The 23,331-nt window shown below is 39.1% G+C and overlaps 1 protein-coding gene across 1 annotated transcript in view; it reads right to left on the reverse strand.

The window, feature by feature from the left end:
* LOC119722873 (neuron navigator 2-like) overlaps window positions 1-22,390 on the reverse strand; it is a 34,483-nt gene extending 12,093 nt beyond the window's left edge. Inside the window, exons 1-4 of the mRNA XM_038193270.1 lie at window positions 22,000-22,390; window positions 3,760-3,985; window positions 1,507-1,652; window positions 176-321 (exon numbers count right to left, since the gene is read on the reverse strand). Of these exons, the coding sequence (XP_038049198.1) occupies window positions 176-321; window positions 1,507-1,652; window positions 3,760-3,985; window positions 22,000-22,065 (584 nt within the window). The 5' untranslated portion in view covers window positions 22,066-22,390. The remainder of the gene's footprint in view (window positions 1-175; window positions 322-1,506; window positions 1,653-3,759; window positions 3,986-21,999) is intronic.
* Between the last annotated feature and the right edge of the window lie 941 nt (window positions 22,391-23,331).

Below are 23,331 nucleotides of genomic sequence, written 5' to 3' on the forward strand. Positions count from 1 at the left end.
CACAGGTTTAATCAGTTTAGCCATACCCAATAAATTGGTCTGGTGCTCAATTAATAAGCTTATAGATCGTGAAATCAGTTAGCGTGTACCAGACGCTGAAATAGTCAGGCACCAAGATAACCAGCCCAGCTGACTAGTCTGGTACCCCATGACCTGATACATGAATGCCACTTACGCCGATGTGGAGGCTGATGTCTTGAGCTGTTGGTTGGCGGGGTAACCGCCACTTTGGAAGGAGCTGTTGCTCTCCAGGTCCTCGGTGTCCGTTGAGGTGCCGTTCTTCTTCTTGCGACTGAAGGCAGCACGGAAAGAACTCCGAAGCTGTAAAACCACAGAAGACAAAAGAGAATGAAGAATTGGATATTAAACAGAAAACTGCAATGATGATTATTTGCTACAACACACTTAAATTGCATATAACAACGATCTAATCTACCAGAGGTCATAACAAAGATGTGTTTTAATAACCCCACCAAACAGTCATGCCCAAGTTGAAACACCACACATTCTACAAGAATCCAACTATAAATTCTTTTATACCAACAGTGGTCGAAAAGTAGCCAAGAACCATCAGAAGTAGTAATGAAAATGGAATTAAAAAAATTCATGCTGAACACAATATTGTGAGAAGATACATACTTTTGACAAGATATATGCCAAGTAACAAACTGTGTAAAAGTTAAACCATTAATTGTGGCGTAAACAACAGTTTTAACCTTTTTTTCTTCACTATAATGATGAACACTGTAATACATGAAAATTCCATGCAATCAATAAAAAACTTCAAGCTACAGCAACTAACATAACTTTCATCTAGATCCTATGATCACCCAAAAACAGTTCGTGACAACAGAATGAAAAAAGAAGATTCATGCATGAACATAGTACCTTTTCGCCTGATGAGATCTAAGCGTGAAAAAAATGGAGGCAAAGGACAGATGAATTGGTGAACAAATGGATAGATGATTGGAAAGGTAAACAGGCAAAAGGGAAAGCAGTATTAGTGTGGATGAAAGAAACAAATGAACTGGAGATGGTGGATGATGGGTCACATGATATGTCACACGATTTGTCACATGTGTCATCACATGATATAGCAAAACTAATTATATTTTTGCAGCTTTAGAAGATACAATGCAGTGAAACATAAAAAAGCAATTTGCAACCATAGACGATTATTTTAAACAAACTTCAAGTGATTTTAGGCATGCTTTTTCAGCTGCTGCAAGTTCAGACTGTGCTTCAGAAATTAAAAATTGTGGCACTTTAGGGTGAGGTGCAAATAATTCATTCTTTAAATGAATGAGCAAAATTAAATTTTGTTTGCAATGACTTCTCAACTTATATAAAACTGCTGCAAATAACTATTTCAAAAGCCAATCACATCAAGGTTGGAAGTCTTTGCGGTGTAATTTGTCCAATGAGAGTGCCCTTAACATTTGCTTGTGCCAGTGGTCCTCCTACAGTGGGTGCCAGGTACCAGTTACGGTGTGACCTTTGACCTACCCAGTGCTTCTTTTTCTTGAGGTTCTTCTTGCCGTCCGTGACTTCCGAGTCGGTCACCGCAGAGCCGAAACTGGACATGCTTGTCATGGATGCTAGGCTAGACATGCTATCTGTGGACAACTGGCGACTGATGCGTACCTCGGGAACTGTGCACGACAAACAAAAACAAAAATGATTAAACACAAATCAGAGCATGTGACCACCGCACTGTTATGAGACTCAACAAAATGACTACCCCAATTTTACAGCCAAACTGTAGCACTCGATGTATTCACTTGAGTAAAAAAAAACCACTTGATGCATTTTAGTTAATAAGCCATATTGATCAGCTAATGAGGAACAACATCTGCATTTTTTCTGCAAGCAATTGTGATTTAAATCAGTTTCATTAAACACGTCCTTCAGGCAACTTTATACAGCAAGTGTCTCGGGGGCAATCTATTGTACACAATAACAAAACAGCACACTTTCAGAACTATTCAGTAAACAGCACGATACGTCACGTCACATTCAATTAAAGGCATACACAAGTTATGTGGATCCTTGGATAAAGCTTAATATTGGTCATCTAGATTATTACATGGAGATCCAGTTATGTTGCTGATGTTCAATGAATCCTGCGGGTAGCTCTTGCATCAGTGAAGCTATTGTGTCAAGCTAGAAACGTCTAACCCTTTTTCAAAATACACCTTGGTGGAAATGAACAGCAAAGCCCTTCACTACAAACGTTACTCACGTTTCCTAAACTGAACTCCACAAATGCTACAGAATATCCTTAGAAGTGCTGCTCGCATGTATGCCTTCCCCCAAAAGACACTAGTGATAATTTTCTATATCAAACGCCTACCTGCATTTTTCCCAAACCCTGGCAAGTATTGCATAATTCTTGTGCCTCCAACCCAGAGATGGCATACGTGATTAATTGGGAGTACTTCATCCGTAAATTTATTCCAATATCACTTGAATTTTGAACCCTTCAAACAAGTATTTGTCATTCCTTTCCAGTCTCAACACATTTGACAAACTGTAAAACCATTTGTGTCCGCATTGTATTCAGATTAGATACTGTTCTTCCAAATCCAAAATAACATAAAAAATACTCACAATAGCCGAAGAATAAACATACTGTTGTGACAATTTGGTTTGTAGGGGGTAAAACCTAATGCGCCTGAATCACCAAAGCAGCAACCAAAACAAATTGCGGATGTGAACCTAACGCAGCAGCTATTGTCACATTGTTACGTGATTGAAAAAAAGCAACCAACTGTTACCGCCATTGGTTGTGTTCAAGAGCTGTCGCAAACCACAGATGACTGAAACTATTTTTCTGTGAAACGGAATCCAAGAGTCATGGAATAATGCAAGGGTTGGCAGCGCAAACTGGATCTGTCTACAAACCTTTGGACTCGGCGTAAACACATTCAACATGTCTGAGGTGACGTTTGCTGATAACAATGGGCCGAAATGTCAAAACAGCCAGACAGTAGCTTAAATCCTTGTTTTGGCCTCACTAAATAATGACCATGCTGCTTATCAATTTAAGGATCAGAGAAAATGTTGTTGCAAAGTCTGAACATTAGATTTTGACAAATAAAATATGCAGGATGCTTCGTAATTTGGCTATTTTTGCTTCAAATCTAAATTTCAAAACTCATACGGGGTTATTTCCAATCTGATTGAACTGTTTTAGGAGATCAACAAAGAAGATCATCAGGTTATGAGCTTTATGACTAGACTATGAACCCAGTTTTTATAAGTATCTGAACTTTAATTGACCTAGCTTGTCTGTGTAAAGGTGACAAAGTGATCAATAATACTGTTTGGACCATGGAGTCCAAAAGTTGGTAGCTTTGGATAAAAGGGAGATAGTGTGTATACCCCCAGCTTGAAGTTTTATAAGAATGGAACTTCAAGAAATTTGCGACTGAAACTCATACGGAGTACCTCAAGACTCATCAAAGAGGTACAATGGTGGATTCAGACTCTCATAAACTCTCATAACTCAAAACTCAGCAATACAGACAGAAATTCAACATACTACCAACCTTAGATTCTCTTCCTTTCCCAGAACCCTTCCAGTCATTTCTGCATCTCAACAATCCTTAACTGATACATCTACCCTATTTCTCCTTCCAGCTCGATTTTCAAATACATATCTTCTAAAGTCTGATTGCTTGACATAGCTAAATACAACCCAGTCTTCTGATGTTTATCCAAGCTATTGCAGAACGTCCAATCTCAGCAGATACTTACAAACATTGGAATCTTTGCCGAAGGATTGTTTTCTGAGTAGAGCGGCGGGGTCCCCGTTGCGTTGATGCTCCCCAGCCACCGCGGCTTGCTGAGTGTACTTGAGCAGTTCTATCTTGGTCCGGAGTTCTTGGAGTTCGCTGTCCTTTTGGTCGGCGTCACATGTCAGCTGCTGGAGACGATTGGTCATGTTCGACAGGCTCTGCTCAAAGGCTGCCACCACGTGGGCCTGGACAAGGAAGAAACAGAAGGAGGGAACAAATTATAAATACATATGTATAAATAGATAATCGTGACAAATAACAGCCCACAAGCTTTCCTTACATCTCAAGTTTTGGGGATTTAAAATAAATACCCCCCCCCCAGGTTAACTTTGCTTGTCTTTTCAGAATCAATCTTTGTCAATAATACCTGCATTTTCAACCCTGGTTCCTGAATGGGTTCAGGCACTAGACAGTGATGTACATGCAGTCCCAGTTATTTTGTTATAAGATCAAACATGATAATCTTTGACTTTCAGATAGTAGCTTACTTACTGCTACTTGTGTGTGAGAAATTCCACACTACATTTTTCTCAAAATACAATTACAGACGTCTAAAAAATAACTCCGGTAATCTCTCATCCAAATCCCTCAGAATTTCTTGTTTATCACCGTGCGCAGTCTTATTCATTTCATTCTTTCCATTCCACTCTACGTCCATTGTGACCAACCTCACACATGTACACTGTAAATATTGTCTCTCAGTATCTTTCACACTTTTCTTTCCTGACACAAAACCCAGATTTTGGCCAATGCATAATCTTTTGCGCTTAGTGAAAATGGATTTTTTGCCAGCTTCGTTGCAATACCGCCCCAAAACATTCCAATCAGACTAAAGGAAGCCCTGTTGTCAAAAAACACAACAAAGACAAGACAAGCAATAACCCTCCATCAGACAATCTTGCGTCCTCTACAGGGTCAACTCTTTTCATTTCTGTGTCAACCGTAAATCCATTAATCAAAGTGTCCACATATCTCGAATTCTTGTCAAACAAACGTTGTGATTTCTCGGTCTTATCCTGCAGAGATTATCCTCATGTGACTGTGGCTTCAACCATCAGTGGGTTGAGGCCCACAAAACGTCTTTATCCCTTACTTTTGACTTTCAATCACTCAGGGAATTTTTCCTTTTCTTTGCTTTCTTTCTGGCATTTAAAGAAAACTTTTAAAAGGAATGCAGAGAAATTCCTCGCTTCTTTTCAAGAGGTTCAAATAAAAGGTTCAGTTTGTTTGTATGATTGATTTATGCCCACTGTGTCTGGATAAAACACAAAATCTTGATGTTTTTGGCAACTTTTCTTTAGCTTTTTGTTTACTTTTTGTTCAAGGGTGAGTAAAGTGTAAATTATAAAGCATTGGCATAACAAGAACTGCTGATTGGATTTACATTTTTACTGGCTTCCATTTTTTTTTGTGGGGGGGGGGGGAACATCCATATTCTGCAGAAATTCTTATGTGAGGTGTCCTAAATATTATTTTTGTTTTTTGGTTAACCACATTTAGGTCATCGGCAAGCACAACATAACTTATACTACTTGCAGTTGGTACATATTAAATCGCACAATCGTTTTTCCAGGAATCTTATAAATTTGATTTAAGGCTGAGGACTTTTACTTCTCCCAGACAGGAGCTATGGTTAGGCACCAGCTGTTGCTGTGCAATGAATGGCGTAAATTACAACTCATCAGGGGGCAGTAGATGCAGGGGTAGGGTGCTCTAGGCTCCATTCCCTGGCTGACTTTTCCGCTTTGAGGTGGAAAGTGTGGTTAATTGATGCTGACTCCCAGGCTGCCCTGGTTCATAAAGGTGATACAAGCCAGGGAAAACCACAGATGGGAACGGTAAAAGTTCATTCTTGCAAGCACCATGGAGGAAGGTGCAAGCACCAGCCATGGCTCCATGCACCAATTATGCCATTGCAAATACATTTTATCTTCTGCTTCAGTAATAATTGAGTCTTCTCCTAAATTTTGAGAATGTACCTTTAGGCTTATGAGCGTACGTACAGGAGAGAGTCCATGTTTTAGGCAAAAACAACATGGTTACATCGAAAGGCCATCGATTATCTCATTAACAGTAAGCTTAACTTATACACAGCAGCTAAGACTAGAGGTTTCAATACCTATTAATATTAATAAGGCAAAACTACTCTTCAGTTTTTCAATTTTAACTGAGTTACGGAGGACCCAAAGGAAAGCCGGATGAACCTTTTACCATCCTTAGGAAAATAACAATTTCTTCCATGAGTCCTGTGCAAATTATATGACCAATGTCAATATGCAGTTAGGAAAATGACTTCAAGCAAATGGTAATGATTTGTATGCAAGAATATTTAACCCCCCCCCCTAAAAAAATACAATTTAGAAATCCAAATAGGCCTCACAGCTAATGCTTATAAAAATAGAACACTTCTTTTTTTCTGTACCCCTCAGCCCTAAGCAATTATCTTGTCTTTTGTTAAAGAATATCACCCAAAACAGGGCCAGATGGCTAGCTCAAATTTGGAGCTACACACAGAAAGATCGTCGCTTGTCAGGAACTGCTATGTGTCTAATGATAATTCTCTCAGTGCTGTCATTTTCACTGCTAATTAATGTTCTTATTAGCAAAGCAATTACCATCACCTGCTACCATCTTAACAATCACACCCTACTGTGGTCAAGCCTTGCTAAGTGGATTATGGAGGTGTGAACTGGGTTATTGTCAGTGTTGGCACTGAATGGGCATCAACATGTGCCCAACCACAAGTCATGGTGCTGCATTGTGGTATGGGCTTTTGTAAGGATGCATGTAAACAGGCACATGTGGACCTGAATATGATTACAGAAATGCACAAGTTGAACCATACCTGCTACTATGCATACCATGCATCATTCTATGCATGTACAAGTACTTCATGAGTCAATATACAAAATTTGCACAAATTGTTCATCTTATTACAAATTGTTAACATCGTGAAAAGTTGAGCTTCGTGACTCATTCACATTTATTTTGTATTTTCTATGTTTTTTAATCCTTCAAGCACCTGCAGATTCGTGATTTTACGTTGATACAGATAGCCACCTGGGGCGTGTTTTTTTTTGCATGCAGTAACAGACACGACAATACAAGCGATGTACACAAATGGGCCCTAATAATAACATGCAGAAACTGAATCACACTCACACCCGTCTACCCGGATCTGAACTCTTAACCAAAATAAAAAACCTTTGTAAAAGTGTCATCAATGAAACTTGTTTAGCACCATTTATAAGGCATCGCAGCATTAAAAAAGCATAAATCTGGATCAGGATTTAATACAGGAAAATTACACTGGTCCTTCAAACCAGGTAGCCCCTCAAACTGCTTTGAGATCAACATATGAACAATCTTGATCAGATCACACTGGAAAAGTGTGAATTATTTTTTAAAAACAAACACTCCAGGAAATAACAGCATGCACCAGTTCCTTGCTGTACAAAAGAGGAATGCTAAATATCAAAAGTCAGAAAACTGGACACATCATCTTGTACTCACGTGCATAACATTCGCAGGCATCTTGACAAGTAGCAAGCAGCAAATTGAACCAAATCTACCAAAAGCCTGCAAGTTCTTCTACTGTTTGTTAGCTTTTTGCAAGACTTTTAACCCCAGACTTCAGTCTGTCTGGTCTCCATGCATCAAATCTCCAAATGAATGTCCAGGTTACAGTGATGATCTCAGTTCACACCCCTGGCTACACACACCATGGGGTGTCATCCACTAATGAAGTTATTGGCAGTCCACTGGACAAGGACCTCAGATTACACTGCTGTCCAGGTGTCACTCTTAACCCTACCAAGGACACAGCGCAGATAGGATGTGATGAAGGAGGGGCAAGCCTTTGCTCCTGCTACTAGTGTTGACTGACCTGCAGAGCAATACCTCAAATCTGAGTTCACACAATAATTACCCCTCTACCACCTCCCTGTTTAAAAACTGGTCTGGGTGGCACTTAGCTCCTAGAGAAAGGATTTTTCTATGCCTGCCTGAGAAATAATAGAGCCACTTTTACAGCGGGCCAGTTGAGAAAGGATTAAGTGCACACTGGTCAATGGTCTGAATGAATAGAAGTCAGGAAACTAATCCCAAGCTGACTGGGTTGTGGGATTATATGTACTGACCTGGTGACTGCTAGTTTCAGCATGGAGCTATATCCTTTTTATAGCTCCATGGTTTCAGGCACAGTGCAGCCACAAGTCTGCCATTGCTAGACTACTATATCAATTAACTCAGTCACAATCTGAAGCACTGTGTGCACCCATAGTCCATCACACCAATGATGGCTATTTGGTGTCTCCTTCATCAATCAGCTGAACTATCTACTATTGTTCTTTACTTAGCCATGCAGGATACCACTGTGTGGCTGGATAGGCTATGAGCTGGCTAGCAGGAAACAATTAGGCACCACTTGACCAGGGCTTTCGCTAATCCTTATCCCATTCCCCCTTTGGCTCTGGCCCAAATGATCTTCCATTTTAAGCTGAAATCCATAACCACACCAATTATGTCTTCTCATGAAGACAGTTGGTGAGAAATCTCTCCTTTGTACATGGGTGACTTCTGGAAACTCCAAAAACAACTTTGTCCAAATCAATAATTCTTCAGGTACACCTGGACCAACACACATCCAAAAGGAAGAAGACAAAATTGCAAGTTGTTGAAAATGTGTTTCTAATTATTGAAAAAAAGAAGAAAAAAAATTCTTTACTTTGCCTTGACCGAATTACAGATTGCCAAAATCTCATTGCTATACATTCCTTTTGACATCATGACATCAAGAATGCAGGAAAAGATATATGATTTCCTTTTTCTAGACATCTCTGGGGCGATTCTTCAAGCTAATACTACAAAATTCTTTCCTCACAAAGGCCACCCTTCTTCAGCGATTCCTTACAAACACATTCCAACTTTTTCAACAATTGTTGATTTTTCCTCAGATAAGACATTCCATGCCAAACAAAAGTAAAAATGTTAAAGATGTGGGGAGCATCTGAATAGGAGGATAAAAAAATGAGACAGGAGAAATCGGAAATCCTCTCAAGCCTTTGTCAGTAATAGTATACCCGAACCGTACGTCATGCAGCGCTCTCTTCTGGATCTGTGCGACTGTGAAATCTGCCGCCTTGAGTTGTCACACAAACTGTCTTTGCAAACAATCTCTCTCTTATACCGGACTTAGGATGCTACAGGGTGAAAGAGAAACAGCAACAATAGCGTGGATAAATCCTCCTAGTGTCCATCGTCCCCCGAGACCCAATAACTGCGCAGACGGATTATTACACAAGTTGTCTTCAGGGTCCACCACTTTGGCGTGAAAAAGGAAATCTCTAAGCTTAGTTTTCTTCAAAAAAAAACCAATAACAAAAAGACCCAGAGACATGTACAAAATGTACGTGTGTGGTATGGTGCGGTTACGTGATTCGCTTGCTTTGTACAATGTACATCTAAGGTAAAAGTGCAAGCAAACTAAAAAAGAAAAAGAACAGTACTTCGATAAAAAAAGAGCATGCAAGGAGAAGACTGAAGAGATCTTTTTTCCATTCATTCACATTCCCTTTTGGGATTTTTTGTCCACTTTGTAGTGAATGCTACATTCTGTTAAGTCGGAGTGTGTGGCATCACTGAATTCATTGCTGTCTGGCTAAGCTGATACTAATGACTAGAGATGTCTTCATTTGAAATGAATGAATCAATCGTACCGATCTCAATGGAACTGACGAAGACACTTGCGAAGAGATGGAGAACCGCGGCTACAAAATTAACCCACTGTCTTCTCTGCTGACCTTGTATGGAAACAATTTTCACTGGACAATTATTGTAACTCAGCAAAGAGTATACAGATTTTCTAATCGTAAAGTCTGAATTATTTCATGCCTGGCCTCTCCAACTTAAGATGGCCATATAAACTAGTTAGAGTCATATACAACGCTTCTCACAAATTCACATCCGCAGTGAAACAGACATCCTCATACTTCAGAAAATATTCAACGAATGATACAAGCGAACGTTTCAGGTGAACATTCAAGACAACATTGGTTGGTTATTATACTCTCCTTACATCCTGAAAGTCTTGGAGGTCGTTAACCTTTGTATCAATGAACAATCAATACCAACCAATCAATTCATGACTCAGTGCTAATTAATTATTCATGGCAGATAAACCGCACTTACCCTGTCTCCAAACACAAACATTTCAACAACTTTCATATTTTGAATATATATTTTTTTTGTCTTAACTTTATTAATCTCAGGAGCTTTTAAGAGTCAATAATGCGGTATCACTGGAAGTAATTCTTCATGTGAGTTAAACACCATGACTCCCACACATTAATCAATGAACATTAACGAGCATCGATTTTGGTCTCTGTAACACAGAACCTTGTAGCTATTCGCTACAGAACATACTGAGTTGATATTTTGCAATCTGAAAATTTGTGGAATAATTTATAAAATATTTTTTTTTTACCAGATTGATGCAAAATGAGTTTCCAGTTTTCTCCTTTGACTTTATAGTACCCACTATAAGTGCACAATCTTGTACCAGCTTCTACAAATTTATTGTAAAAATACATCTTATTTCAATTAATTTCTATAGCTCTACACAAAACCTACATGCACGCAGAGCTAACACAAAACGAAATCTATCATTCTCAACGTCAGCAGATTTTTTTCCCACAGGTCTAATGCCATCTACTACAAATTTTTTGATAATTGAAGTCGCGCTGGTGCTGGGGTAGCTACTACCAGATCAAACTGTGAACACGTGGGACCAATTTATTCCTCATAAGCCGACCCCTGCATGCAGGATTATGGAATAAGCACCAGGGGTGGGTAGATATTAAATAGTCCACAGGGTGTTCCCCTGTCAAGATATTTTATATTTTGCAGTGAATTGCATTTAATTGGGAAGTGAGCTAGTTGTGGAATTTTGGCCCCTGGTTTAGGGCACACAATGCAATATAATATCTCATATGGCCTTGAAGATCGATATGTTTTCGAAAGAATTTTTTAATGATTGGCTGTTTTTCCCCCTACGAGGGGCACCAAATTATTGGCTAAACCTTCAAGCACCGCTGCACACTAATCAGGCATTAGCCATCCGAGCAGCAGCTTTCAATGATTGGCATTTGTCATTCTTCTTAAAATTTGTATTTTGCCATTTCAGTGGCAACATCTCCACCCTCCGTTCTTTCGCCAAACAAAGGACCATAGACTACAGGAGCCATCATCCGATAAATCTCTCGTTAAAGAGACAGACTGTCGACCCAGTACAATAGCCTCAAGAGGATCACGCACACCTTTGCGGGCCAGAACTTTAGCCAAATCCTTTAATGTGTCTCCCCCAATCTTTGTTCTCAGCGACTGATACTTTCTAGGAGACAGCCAGCCAGACTCTGCCGGGGTTTAGACCGCGTTATCCAATCACAATAAGTCTGAGAGACGCAGAGACAAACATTAGGGACAATCCTTAAATCTGATTGGTCGGAGCCAAAGATCAGACTCCAGAACATCTTGAAGTCCAGAGACAGAGCTCTAGAAATTCTAAATGCAGTGGGTCCTGGCTCTGTTTAGGGTGGGAGTCAGTGATGCTTGAAAGCCACCCAGAAGTCATTATGGTCCTCAGTGAACGAGGGAGACAGTTATAATTTGTTTGGGTGGGCAAGCAGGTTTATCTGGCTCCTCTTAACAATTCAATTTCAACGGAATTAAAAACATGAGGCTCCAATTAAGTAAACTTAGAATCCTGCAAAGACGTGGTGAAATCAATGATAGATAGAGAGAGAGAACTTACTAACCGGTGCCTAAAATTCAGTGGGGTTGGCCGATTGTTCAGCACGAAACTTTGACACAAACATGTCAGTGTCTGCTTTGCTTTCGGCATAGTATAGTCTGAGCAGAGTTTCAAAATACTTTTACAAAAACACAACATTCTTGAACCTTTGACACAGTACGAGTGCCATTAAGGGTGGCGAACTTTCTCGTCAAGCCTTGCGGCGAAAACTGTCACTGGCCATTTGGATTTGGAAACTCTCTCTTACAACAGTCAGTTGAAAGCGTCCATATTTATAAACCTGCCTCTCAGAGGGGTGAAGAGAGAGGGCAGACATGGGTGGTCAGACCCCAGGGCACACGGGTGACAAGAGTACAAATCCCCTGCCCATGGGAGCATGGGCCAGGAACCTGTGCAAACATCGGGGAAGCATTCAGACCCAGGAGCGATGCTTTGTTAACACCTTCTTGTCATGATCTGTGAGTCTGGAGAGAGGGAACGAAACTGGACAGGTACACCGAACATGACATGCGAATGTACTTTGGAGACCTTCCCCCGCTACTGAGCCAGGGCAAATTACATTTGTATCTCCTGAATAAGAATTTATCAGCTAGCTGTTATTCCCCCAATTTGCTACTGACCTGTGCAAATTAACTTTGCAAATCTAGTTCCAAGAATGTCATTAAAATCTTATTAGATTCTGATGTGAATATGACAAGCATGTGCTGGTAAAAAGCTTAAAATGGTTTAATTTAAAGACATAAGATTAAATGGAAATTTTTTTTTGACACCTGAAAAAAATTGAAAGACTCATTGTTCTTCAGTTGGCATCAGTTTGGGTATAGTCAATAGATGACCATGATCCAGCGATTGAAGTAAATTAGTTCTTTAAAGAGCGATCAACTCAACCATGTGTTCCCTTAATACTCCTATCAAAACCTAAGTTAACGAGATTTCAATCCAAATGTGACAAATAAAAAACTGTTCCATTACTTCCAATGTTAAAACTCTTCCACTCCACAAAATCAAAGTGAACGTTTTGACTTTGAAAGAGAGAAACCTAAACCACAGGTTGTAAACCTTGACAAAGTCTTTTATGTTCAGACACATAAGTTAATCAGGCAGAACATGTGAATTGAATTTGAATGATTACATTTGTAATTGAAAATGAGCAACACACCTTCAAATGTTCTCACAAATGTTGCCGCAAGCCTCAAAATGGGTAGGCGTTTGCCGCATTTGTGGACTGACAAGGCCAAAAACACACACATAATAGATGAATAGTTACATCTCCTTTCTCCGAGGTTAGGCCCAAGTTTTTCACTTCAAAAGGAGTTGACTCATTTTTGGCATCAATGCAGAGAAAAAATCTAACAAATAAGTTAGCTTCACAAAACACGACAAATAGAATGAATGATCCGTATATGGATCATTTCGGGGAAAGTTCCAGTGGTCCAAATAACAATGTCAAAAGTACTTTTTGATCCAAGCCAAAGTTAATTCAATTCAAGACCAACTTACTTGTGCAACTATCTGGATCCCATCTCTGAAGTAGGAAACTTTAGTCCAAACGGATGCTATTCTGCACAGCCTACTGACAGGGGTATACTGTATTTATCGCAGGATATTGTAAGCAATTTTAAAAAGTGTGGGTTTTCACGTCCCCCGCTACAATTCATTGCAAACATAATACCTCCTTAGGCGAGTAATACGATGTGCATGTGAAAGTTGGTTCTTTGGGGGGACTCGACAAAAAAAGGGCCTGATTGGACTTGGGAATTGGGATATATTTTGGGGTGTTTTGTAATGACTGGTTTAAGAGAATTCAATCTTTATTAGGTTTGGAGTAGCACACGACTTGCGCTTGGGCGTAACTGTTGTAGTTCTTTGTAAATCTGAAAGGAACACCGTTGTTAATACTTTAACAGGGATGGATAAGTAGACTGGTGCCTGGCCATAATGTCTGTATGCAAGTACTGAGATTGGGTACCAGTCTAAATACTTGCTTAAGCTTAAGCTACTTTTGGGCTTCTTCTTTTTTTAACAGATGGAAATACTTTGTGTTATTTATTTCAACAACTTTTGCAATTTTACCGCTCAATTAGCTCTATCCTGTTTGGCTAATTTGTTTGTTTTTTAAATGCGGAAGCATGCCTACTGCTATCGGCAAGGCTGTCTGGAGTAACGACCATTGAGACCCATCGTTCAATTCCTGACAAACATACCACTACGGCAACGGCTTCGGACAAAGTGTCTGTTGGGTTTTATTGTATTGCTTGTATCCCCGATGTCTGCGAAAAATAAATCACCAGTCCCCCCTTTTGTGCAGGGACCTTCCCCCTAACGAGAAGAATTGACATATTTAGACTGGTTGCCCATTATGTTATTGCGTCTCTTTTTCATTCTCTAACCCACCAGTCTGGCACATTTGCAGACAATCAATATTGAGGTGGTTATTTTGGGGTATCCGAGAAGCTGTTTACACCTTGCAGAATATGTGCCTCAGTGGATTTCGCGTCCGCGAAATCACCCTGATTTGTCAAGCCGAACAATACTGTTTTGCTAACTTTTGAAGCATTTTGCAACGTTGTTTTGGTTATAAAGGGTAGGTTACTTTATCATCACCAAGGGAATAACATGTTTACACCTGTTACAGTCGATATATCATCAATAAGTAATTGCTTCAAATATAAAGTTTTTAAAAAACCGAGACAGCATCACAGCAGTTGTGACAAGAGGTTAAGGTTATAATGTGATTACTCAGACCGAAGCAATTGAAATCTTTACTACCTTGATACCCAAATTGCTAGTAAAAATCTGAAATCCCTCTGTAACTGCCTCATCAATTTCCCCCCCCCCCCTTGCAGGTGTATTGTTCATGTCAAGAGTCTGGGGGGCATAGGGAGATGAACACATTGGTGAAATGAAGGCTGGAGATTAATTTGAAACCTGTAGCTACATTATTGGGATGAGTCATCTACAGCCCAAAATGATATTATTGTTGGTGGAAGTTTTGTTGAGGTTATTCCATTGTTTATTGTTAACAATCTTCTCAGCACGATTTTCCTGATAACTGGCGGTGATATTGTTAAAAGTGGCATGCATGGTTATTTGTTTTTCTTTTGGACAATTCTCTCAACACCATCCCACAAAAGCTGTTTTTCTCAATGCCCCATACTTAAATTCTCCCCGATATATATTTCCATCACTCCATCAATTCTGTTCAATTGTTCAATTCTTTTCCCAGGAAAATATATCAACAAAATCCTACATGTTCAGTAGAATAAATCCTTCAACACTTTACCATTCCATATTTTAGTCAAAATGCAATGTGTGGCTACTTCATGTAATACGAACTTTTTTTTCAATTCTAATTTCCCACCGTCACCTGTTGTGAGAGTCTGACTTTCCAAACTGTCCATGACAAGGACCTTCTGCTTTTGATGGATGGGTTTTAGGCTCTGACAGCTAGTACCGATTATCACAATATTTTGGAACATTAAGAAGATTTCTTCACTCTTTACAGGATATTAAACTGGCAATCGGATTATGGCTGACAAAGAATAACCTTCCAACTAAAGCCTACAGCAAATTAAGGTTGCTGCCAATTTTTTTTCCTGGATTTTTTATTATTTCAGGCCCACTCAACTTATCTCTGCAAAACTGAATTATCTACTGTGGATGAAAGAAATTGACCATTATTAGATTGAAGCAATAGAAAGGCATATTTTGCTGAAAGAAAAACACGTCCGTCTGTGGCTTAGGAATATCTATTAAGATGAAATATGTATGTTTTTTTAATCATTAATGAATCAATCACTGCTTTGACTAGTTTCTCTATAGTTGTTTTTGAAAGTTTTCAAAATTTTAATCCAAGCCAATTCCAATAAAGCTGTCATTGAAAAACTCACAAATACATTTTTCACAAACAGCAACGAATTTAATTTTTGTTATAACCACTGCAAAATACTTCTGTTCCAAAGCAATGAAATCTATAATTAAGGAGTTCAGGTTATTTATAGCTACAGAAATATCGAGTAAAATCTATTGATTCATTTAATCAATGTAAACTAACCACAGCGCTTCCTGTTAAAATGACGTCATTTAAACATGCCATTCCTATTGACATTTCAAAGAAAAAATATTTATCAAATCATAAAACTGGCAACCGTAAATAATGAGCATGTAATTACAGAATTCATTACAGTCATAATGAGAGTTTTGTTTTCATTTGTTTGCAATGGTCGTAGAGGTGGGCAGTAAACAATGAACTCAAAACAAAGCCTGGTGCTAGCCTCCATTCAAGCGTGCAATCAATGAGCAGCAAACCAGTCTTGAGGTCAAGGCTGGGCTTACCTGCACTGGCCACTATTGTTCAATTATTAGTGCTGGGTTATTGAGTGGGATTTTGTTTCATTTGAAATCAAATCGTTACTGAGAACACTTGAGAGGGTGTTTACCGTCTGGCCAGGGGAAAACAATTGCAGGGGTTTCTTTGTTTGGAAGTGTGAGAAACTGTCATGCTTAGAGTTCCCCTGGAGTAGTTTTGATTCAAGGTGCCCTAAGAATGCTTTGTGCTTTCATAGACTTTCTCTATTTTTTGTCATGTTATTCAGAGATTTACTTTTATTGGGGGGGGGGGGGGGGTTTATTATGCACTGTAATTAATTTAATATGTTGGAAGAAATACTAGTCTACATCTTTACATATGTTATTATTCCACTTTTAGCTTTGAGGCATCATTCTCCAGTTATGATAATGCTCTTTGCTTGTGATTTGTAGACCTATAATATTTCTCTCTTTTTTTTTTACACGGCCAAACAAAAACTTAAAATTATTTGATTTGAAATTCAACAGTCCCAACAAGCTGTGTTCACAAACCATGCCATGTCTTTCCAAGATTGTAACCCATCATTTTTACAGAATCCCTTTGCCCCACAGCACTTTCTATTCCCATGTGCTCAAACTGAAATGCTGGCTAAAATTTATAAATGTTCCCATTTTGGCGTAAATAATGAATGGTTGATGACTCAGAGCCAGTCTGGATCTTGAACCGGACCCCGGCCCATTGTTTGCCGCCGGATCAGGCTACAGTTTCTCCGACCATCTCAACAACCACCGCGATGCAAGCAGCGGGACGAAGCAAATGTTTCGCCGATCACTTTACGAGTGAACGGCAGCTCAATTACGACGTTATCACCACGGCCGTACAAGCTGGTCGCTCTTTTTTGGCCAGTTCTCCCTCTTTCTTATTTGGTTATTATTATTATTGTTTGGTTGTGATTACCGTGAGTGCGATGACTCACAGACATGGGCACTTCGTCCCTTAAGCTGGCCAAACTTCCTCCCTTTTCACGGCGGTTGGCGCAATCGGCGACAACAAAAGAACACCAAAGGATTCCCACAGGGGGAAAACAGACTCTTTTCAGAATGGCAACTTGGCCGTTCTTTTTGTGAAGGGTACGACTGTCTTCAGGACATGATGCAAAGATATGAAGCGGGAAGACAGAAGGCGACCCATGTCAAATTATTTAATGCTTTCCTACGGCAAAAGATTCAAGGAACTATCTTAGCTGTATGATGTTTTTATACAGTTAAATAACAGCTACGTGCATAACACAATGCAATTGGAATAGACTAAGAAATGCAGCTAAAAAAAGAGCTCTTTTTTTTTTTTTTGCATTTTCTTTGGATTTGCAAGATAAAAGACCATATAAGAATGATAAAAGAAGAACCAGGGGGGGGGGGCTTTTTAGGGACAGCAAAAAAAAGGTACGAGCCAAATGAATGAAATAATTCACAACTGAGTACAGTAATGAAGCATAGAAAAGAAATCAAAGATTGCAATAACGAAATTGTAAAGATGAACAAATCCGCTGATAAAACTAATCATTTTCAATGTGTGTGTGTGATTAAAAATTTTGTTTCTTTGATAGGTTATTTGTTTGAATATGTTTTAGATTTGTATTTTGTGTGTGTCAGAAAGATGTAAATTTGTAATTCTTGATGTCACTGCAAATCTCTATTTACATCCCTATTCTACCATTGTGATCACTCAAAGCGCCACCAAAAGTCTTGTGGCTCTCCCAGAAGTCTTTAAGAAAAGAAAGCCCCTGGAACATGAACAGCCAAACTGGCGCTGTAACCCCAGTCTCCAGAGGGTATGGCAGGCCTTTGTGATCAAGACAACAGCCCAAATTCTCAAACACAATAAAAAAGGGGGAGAACAGAGCTTAAGCGACGAAATATGATCGTCATTGCTTGGGAATAGCTCTCAGAACGCCCAGGCAAGCAAACAGTCTGCTTCAATATTGTTGGTGTCAGGGTAATTTGGGAGGGAAAACACAACAGGCGACGGTTGATGACTGCGCTGAGTTGTTTGGGATGAGGGAGAATGGAAAAGATTACTGAGAAATCCAAGCAAAACAAAACATTGCCTGGAATCAAATATCAATTTCAAGTTCCAATTACTGGGAGTACATTTTCCATTGTTGCATATTAAATAGATAAAAAGTATTGGGGGTAGTACACTCATTCTTTAAGAAGCATTGTGCAAATACTTAAGATATCTTTTGGAAACAAATTGCAGAGAATTTAGACAACTTTAGACTTTAAGAACATTCATTATAGCAGTAGATTGCCTGCCTTCACCCAAGCACTTTTCATTTTTTGCACGATACATTATTATGTAGAACAAAACTTCCACAAAGACTAACAATGCCTTTTTAGGAAGTAACCTTTCCCGTTATGGTTCAAATCTCGCACCTGGATTTTTACTTTGTGACTAAAACACAACTAAATGAACATACCAGACAGTGCAATAAGCTACCAAGAAAAAAAAAAAAAATCCGTCATCAAATATTTTGTCGCCCGCCAACAACTGAGTGTTAATATCCTGTTGTGGGGCTTTTTAAAATCAATAAAGTGCTTGGCAGCACTCGGAAGGGGACTGACAAGAACGAAACAGCGGTGTACAACAATGCCTTCGTAAATCAATAGAATGCAAGAACGCTGATGATTTTGGACACACAAGGGGCCAGTGACTCATGATGTACTGCGGACAATGATTGCCCGTGTAATGAATGAAATAATAAACACAGGAATGAAAGTACAGCGTCTTGCTATTTTTACTTTGATTTATCGTAGGATTTTGGTGAATTGGGAATCCCGAGAAATTTTATGAATCAACGCCTTTTGGTACGTGTTCAGTGAACCGAACATGCACTAAGTGTGAAGTGGCGTGCAATGGTATTAGGTGGTGTTACTGTCGACTGGATGTGGGGACAAAGGAGACGAGAGGAAAATTGCGATAGTATTGTTATTTCGGGTCTCCCGCATGGCACATTTTTCGCAAGAGTACATAGAATGTGGATATAAAGATGACGGAATTGAATTACGGAATGGAGCTGAGGGTTTGTGGCAATTTCTTTGTCATGATTGGTAACAGGAATATGTTAGTGATATAAAAATCAATGGTTTCAGTTTGCACATTGCCTTGGTTACAAATCAATAAAATTCCACACTATCGTTTTGGGGAAAAAAACACCAATGTTTCTTTTTTTCCACCTTAGGTTGCTGTTAAAAACTCCTATTTTTACTCTTTTCACAACTGCTACGATGCTAATTCATGCTCATATTAAAGTCAAGTTATAATATTGTAATGTATAAGCATAAAAAAAATTCAATTCAAAACTTGCTTGAAAACATAGCAATGATGAAAAACAAACTGCGCATGAGAAAGCCAAACTCAATTTACTGACACCAACAATAAGACGTGGTAAATAGAACATTGCTGAAATGGCATTCATGGAATTGTCTTGCGGCAATATGTGGACACAAACAGAATGCTTGAGTTACATGAATGTCTCTTGACTTACAGAAGCAGCGTCTGCTCGATACAATGGTTCTTTTATTTTGTTTCAATGGACTCCAGTCTGCAAGCACGTCATAACAATGATTTGCCCGGAGGATCACAGATATCATTCAAGGATTGTTCTTGGCAACATGAACTCATGTGAACCGGTCGATATGTCTGGTTTTTAAAACGTCGGTTTTTATAACCAGCTTTGACTCCAGGAGAATTTAATTTGGATCCATCAATGATCATATTCTGCTTCAGGAACTTTAAAATCCTGAAGGCAGGGACGTAGCCAAAGCTGGAGGCACAGCCGAAATTTGAAAAATAATCTTATGACGTGCTTGTTTTCAAGAATCCGGTTAGAAAAGCAAACAGCAAAACAATCAGACAAAAGTGTATACGAAAAACGGACAAATATTTACCACTACGTTACCAGAGTTTGTTCGGCCTTGGTTTTGCATGCGTGTGCTTTGAAGTTCAACAACCCATTGTCCTAGCCCTTTTAGCATTGATTTTTCTAACGTAATAACGTTCCAGCACACCTGTTTTGCCAGAACTTGAGAGGCCTCAACTTGAATTTTCCCAGAATGTGTAAACAGCATTACCAAGCAAACAGCGCCCTGGTCTTTTTTTTTTATTCTAGGCTTACCTCTAAGCTTGTTGTCTGTGTTTGTTCATGTCAGTAATATCAAACCCAAATATTTGAGGATTTGCCATCTTGTGGTAATTCCTGTTGGTTGAAAGTATTTTTAGTCCATGCTTCATGTTTTGACTAACAAAAATTTAACCATTTGATTATGTTAGCCATTGCTTTTTTTTGCCAGAAAAGAGCATTATTTTGGGGGTTTCTTGATGTAAAGAATTCACAAGGGTTCTTAGACTCTCTCTCTTTATTTGGATTTAAACCATCTCAAAGTCCAAACATTAGTTACACTTTAAGTCTTCATTTGAGCTACTTTTAGATTTAAGACAAAGTGTTCATTGAAGGGAACCGCAAGGCTCTGTGGGGAGTACAATAGTAATGCTTGGAGGTTGCGGCACTCTGTGGTGCAGCAGGGAGGCAGGAATCAGTTAAGGTTAGAAAAATATCACACGGCTCTTTCTCAGTGGGGCAATTTTTGTGATTATAAGTACGGAGAAAACTCATTTCTCATTTCTGAGAAGAAAGTCCATGCAGTTTCAAATGATGTTTGATACAACATAAGAGCAAAAACGGTAGTGATAAATAAGTTGTTAAAAGTTCATTTATGGAATAAAAATGTTTGACAAGAAAATGGTTGTAACAGAGAATGGAAGCAAAATCAATTTGCTTGTCTGAAAATAGTAAAACATGATCTAATGCCATACGAGTTGTCTGACTCTTTAGAAAACGTGCTGTAGTTGGGATACAAACAAGTGGACGAAATCAAACATTGACAGGTACATTATGACCGCGATAACTTTAGGAGGAAAAGGATGACACACAAGAGGAATTTTGTTGACTGACAGATAAGAATGTTAAACCGAGAATATATTGAGAGGACTACACTCCAAGGAACGTAAGATAAACTCATCTTATTGGTTGTCTGACTAATAAGAGCTAACAATGGGCGACTGCGGACAGTTATCACAACTTATGCGCAAATAATAAGTCAGGATCTGAACAAGATAAAAATCAAAGAGGCAGATGTAAACACGCACTGGTATCAATTACAAACATCACTCAAAACTTGTTGGTTTGGAAAATTATTAATGAAATCTTGCCAACAAAATACAAGAGGAATACAATTTCTGTTATCCTCTACTTTTCCAATCAATCGCTACCCAGTTCATCGTCTAAATGATCTTACAAACAACCCTTCTCAAGACATCCATGGGAGAATTGGTGCTCATGGCCACGCGGCATGGTTGCCTGACCTTGGGTTTAATTACAGTGTTGATTATTGACTGAAATCATTGAACAGCGTACCAACAAAAACCGTGTGTAGTAACACCTTGCCTCTGCAGGAATGTAGTCTACTGACCATACAAATGACCCCGATTGTCACAACATGTGTGTTGTGAAAACCTCTCTCTTGTCACAGGTGGTTGTTATTTTTAGAGAAGTGTTTTCTTTTGGGGGATGGAGGGGGGGGGGTTGGTGGGAGGTGAGGGGGTAAGGAAAGGGCTAGGGGACTAAAACTGTTGGTAGTTGGGAGGGGGTGGGGGAATAAAAATTGATATTATGCTTGCTGCAGTTGACAAATCAAGGATTTAACCAACCAAAAAAAACAAGGGGTTTTTTTTCTTCAGAAGTTCAACTTTGTCCTATTAATGTTCTACTTCCCGTTGATCTTCCTTCTAATAAGAATATGTAAGGAAGGACTGCCAATAACATGAATAAAGAAACTAAAACAATCTAAGAAATCTAATTAAGAGTTTCTTACATTTTTATTTTACTGAATTAATATAACAATGATTTCAGAAGTACCCTGCTAACACATGCACAAAACCTGACAACAACCGTGCCTACATGAATAATTGACGTTCTTGACAACGAAGATAACCAAATTTCCAACAAATTCTTGTCTTACCATGGTCCCATCATCCAGATTCAAGTCGTTAAAATCCAAATCCATGTCTCCTGATGAAGCAGGCATTTGTGTAGAATTATCAGTCCTCCAAACTCCAAACAATCGGAAGAAAAGTGAAAATAACAACGGAACTCATCCACGACCACTGGTGCCAAAGTTTAGACAAATCAGCCGATTTGCAGAACTAAGGACTTCAATTCTCCATTAAACCATAGTCCTTAAAACTTGAGCCAGGTTGGAGATATTAAGACGGTTATTTTTTACATTTAAAAGCCCCAAAGCGAAGGCTTAGGAACTGAGTTTTGTTTTCTTACACACGGAGACCCATGGCACAGTTCTCGCAGACTGTTATCCAACTGTCAACGCACCAGCCGGTGTCGGTGAATGACGTTCCCACACATAGCCAATAGGATCAAAGGCAATGAACGATGAATGGATATAATAGCACGTGTAATAATGGACCCAGTCAATGAACAGGCCAACTAAACTTGTGTATGTACACACAATCACGCACACACCTGATTGGGCTTTATTCACCGGGCTGAGGGGTGCTGTTTGGGTTGACCCTTTAGGCTGGTGGCGGTTTAGGCAGGTGCTCAGAGGGGGGCGTCAAGGATTAAATTAGGCTTTAATCCATATGACGGGGTCATATGGCCGAGAAGTATTGATGTGTTAATTTGAATTTTAAAAAGAATGAATTCACCCCAAAATTATTATTATTGTTTTAATTACTCGTTTCATCTTTAATGTAGAATTTGTAGTGCATATATTCCTTGAATAAGAAATTACACTACGCCATTATGTCACTGTAACAGAGTTCCCTAGCCGACTGATTTCCGTTCCGCCAGGCATGTTGGTAATGTATCATCAGTTGAAATCTTGTAAATGTGATTTGTTACAATTTCAAGACAACTGGAAAGGAACAATCTTGAGGCTAATTCACAGCGCATTCCTCATTTTTTTGTCAAAATTTAAATCTGAAAGATCTCTGGGAGTTTCACAAGTGAGCAGTGTTGTCCTTACCCAGACTATTTTAAGGACACCGCTGACAAAACATGTTTTGGACTAAGGTTGTGACATGATTGACAGTTCGTTCTAAGGGAACATTCTAGCACACAAGGTCGACCTAACATCCTGCTGAATATTATTGTCATATCTCTGCTGGCAAATTTGTTGTTCGTTCACACATACAACAATGTAACAGTGGGAACAGGCATTCCAACATTCTTGCAATTGTGAGAGCTGTTTCCAAAAATACCAGGAAAGGTGTACCGTTCACTGGGAGTGTCCAGCTCAACTCCCAAACATATAATCCCATGCCCAATTGAGTGC

This window comes from Patiria miniata, unplaced genomic scaffold (assembly GCF_015706575.1).
Source record: "Patiria miniata isolate m_02_andy unplaced genomic scaffold, ASM1570657v1 HiC_scaffold_16, whole genome shotgun sequence".
Lineage (NCBI taxonomy): Eukaryota > Metazoa > Echinodermata > Asteroidea > Valvatida > Asterinidae > Patiria > Patiria miniata.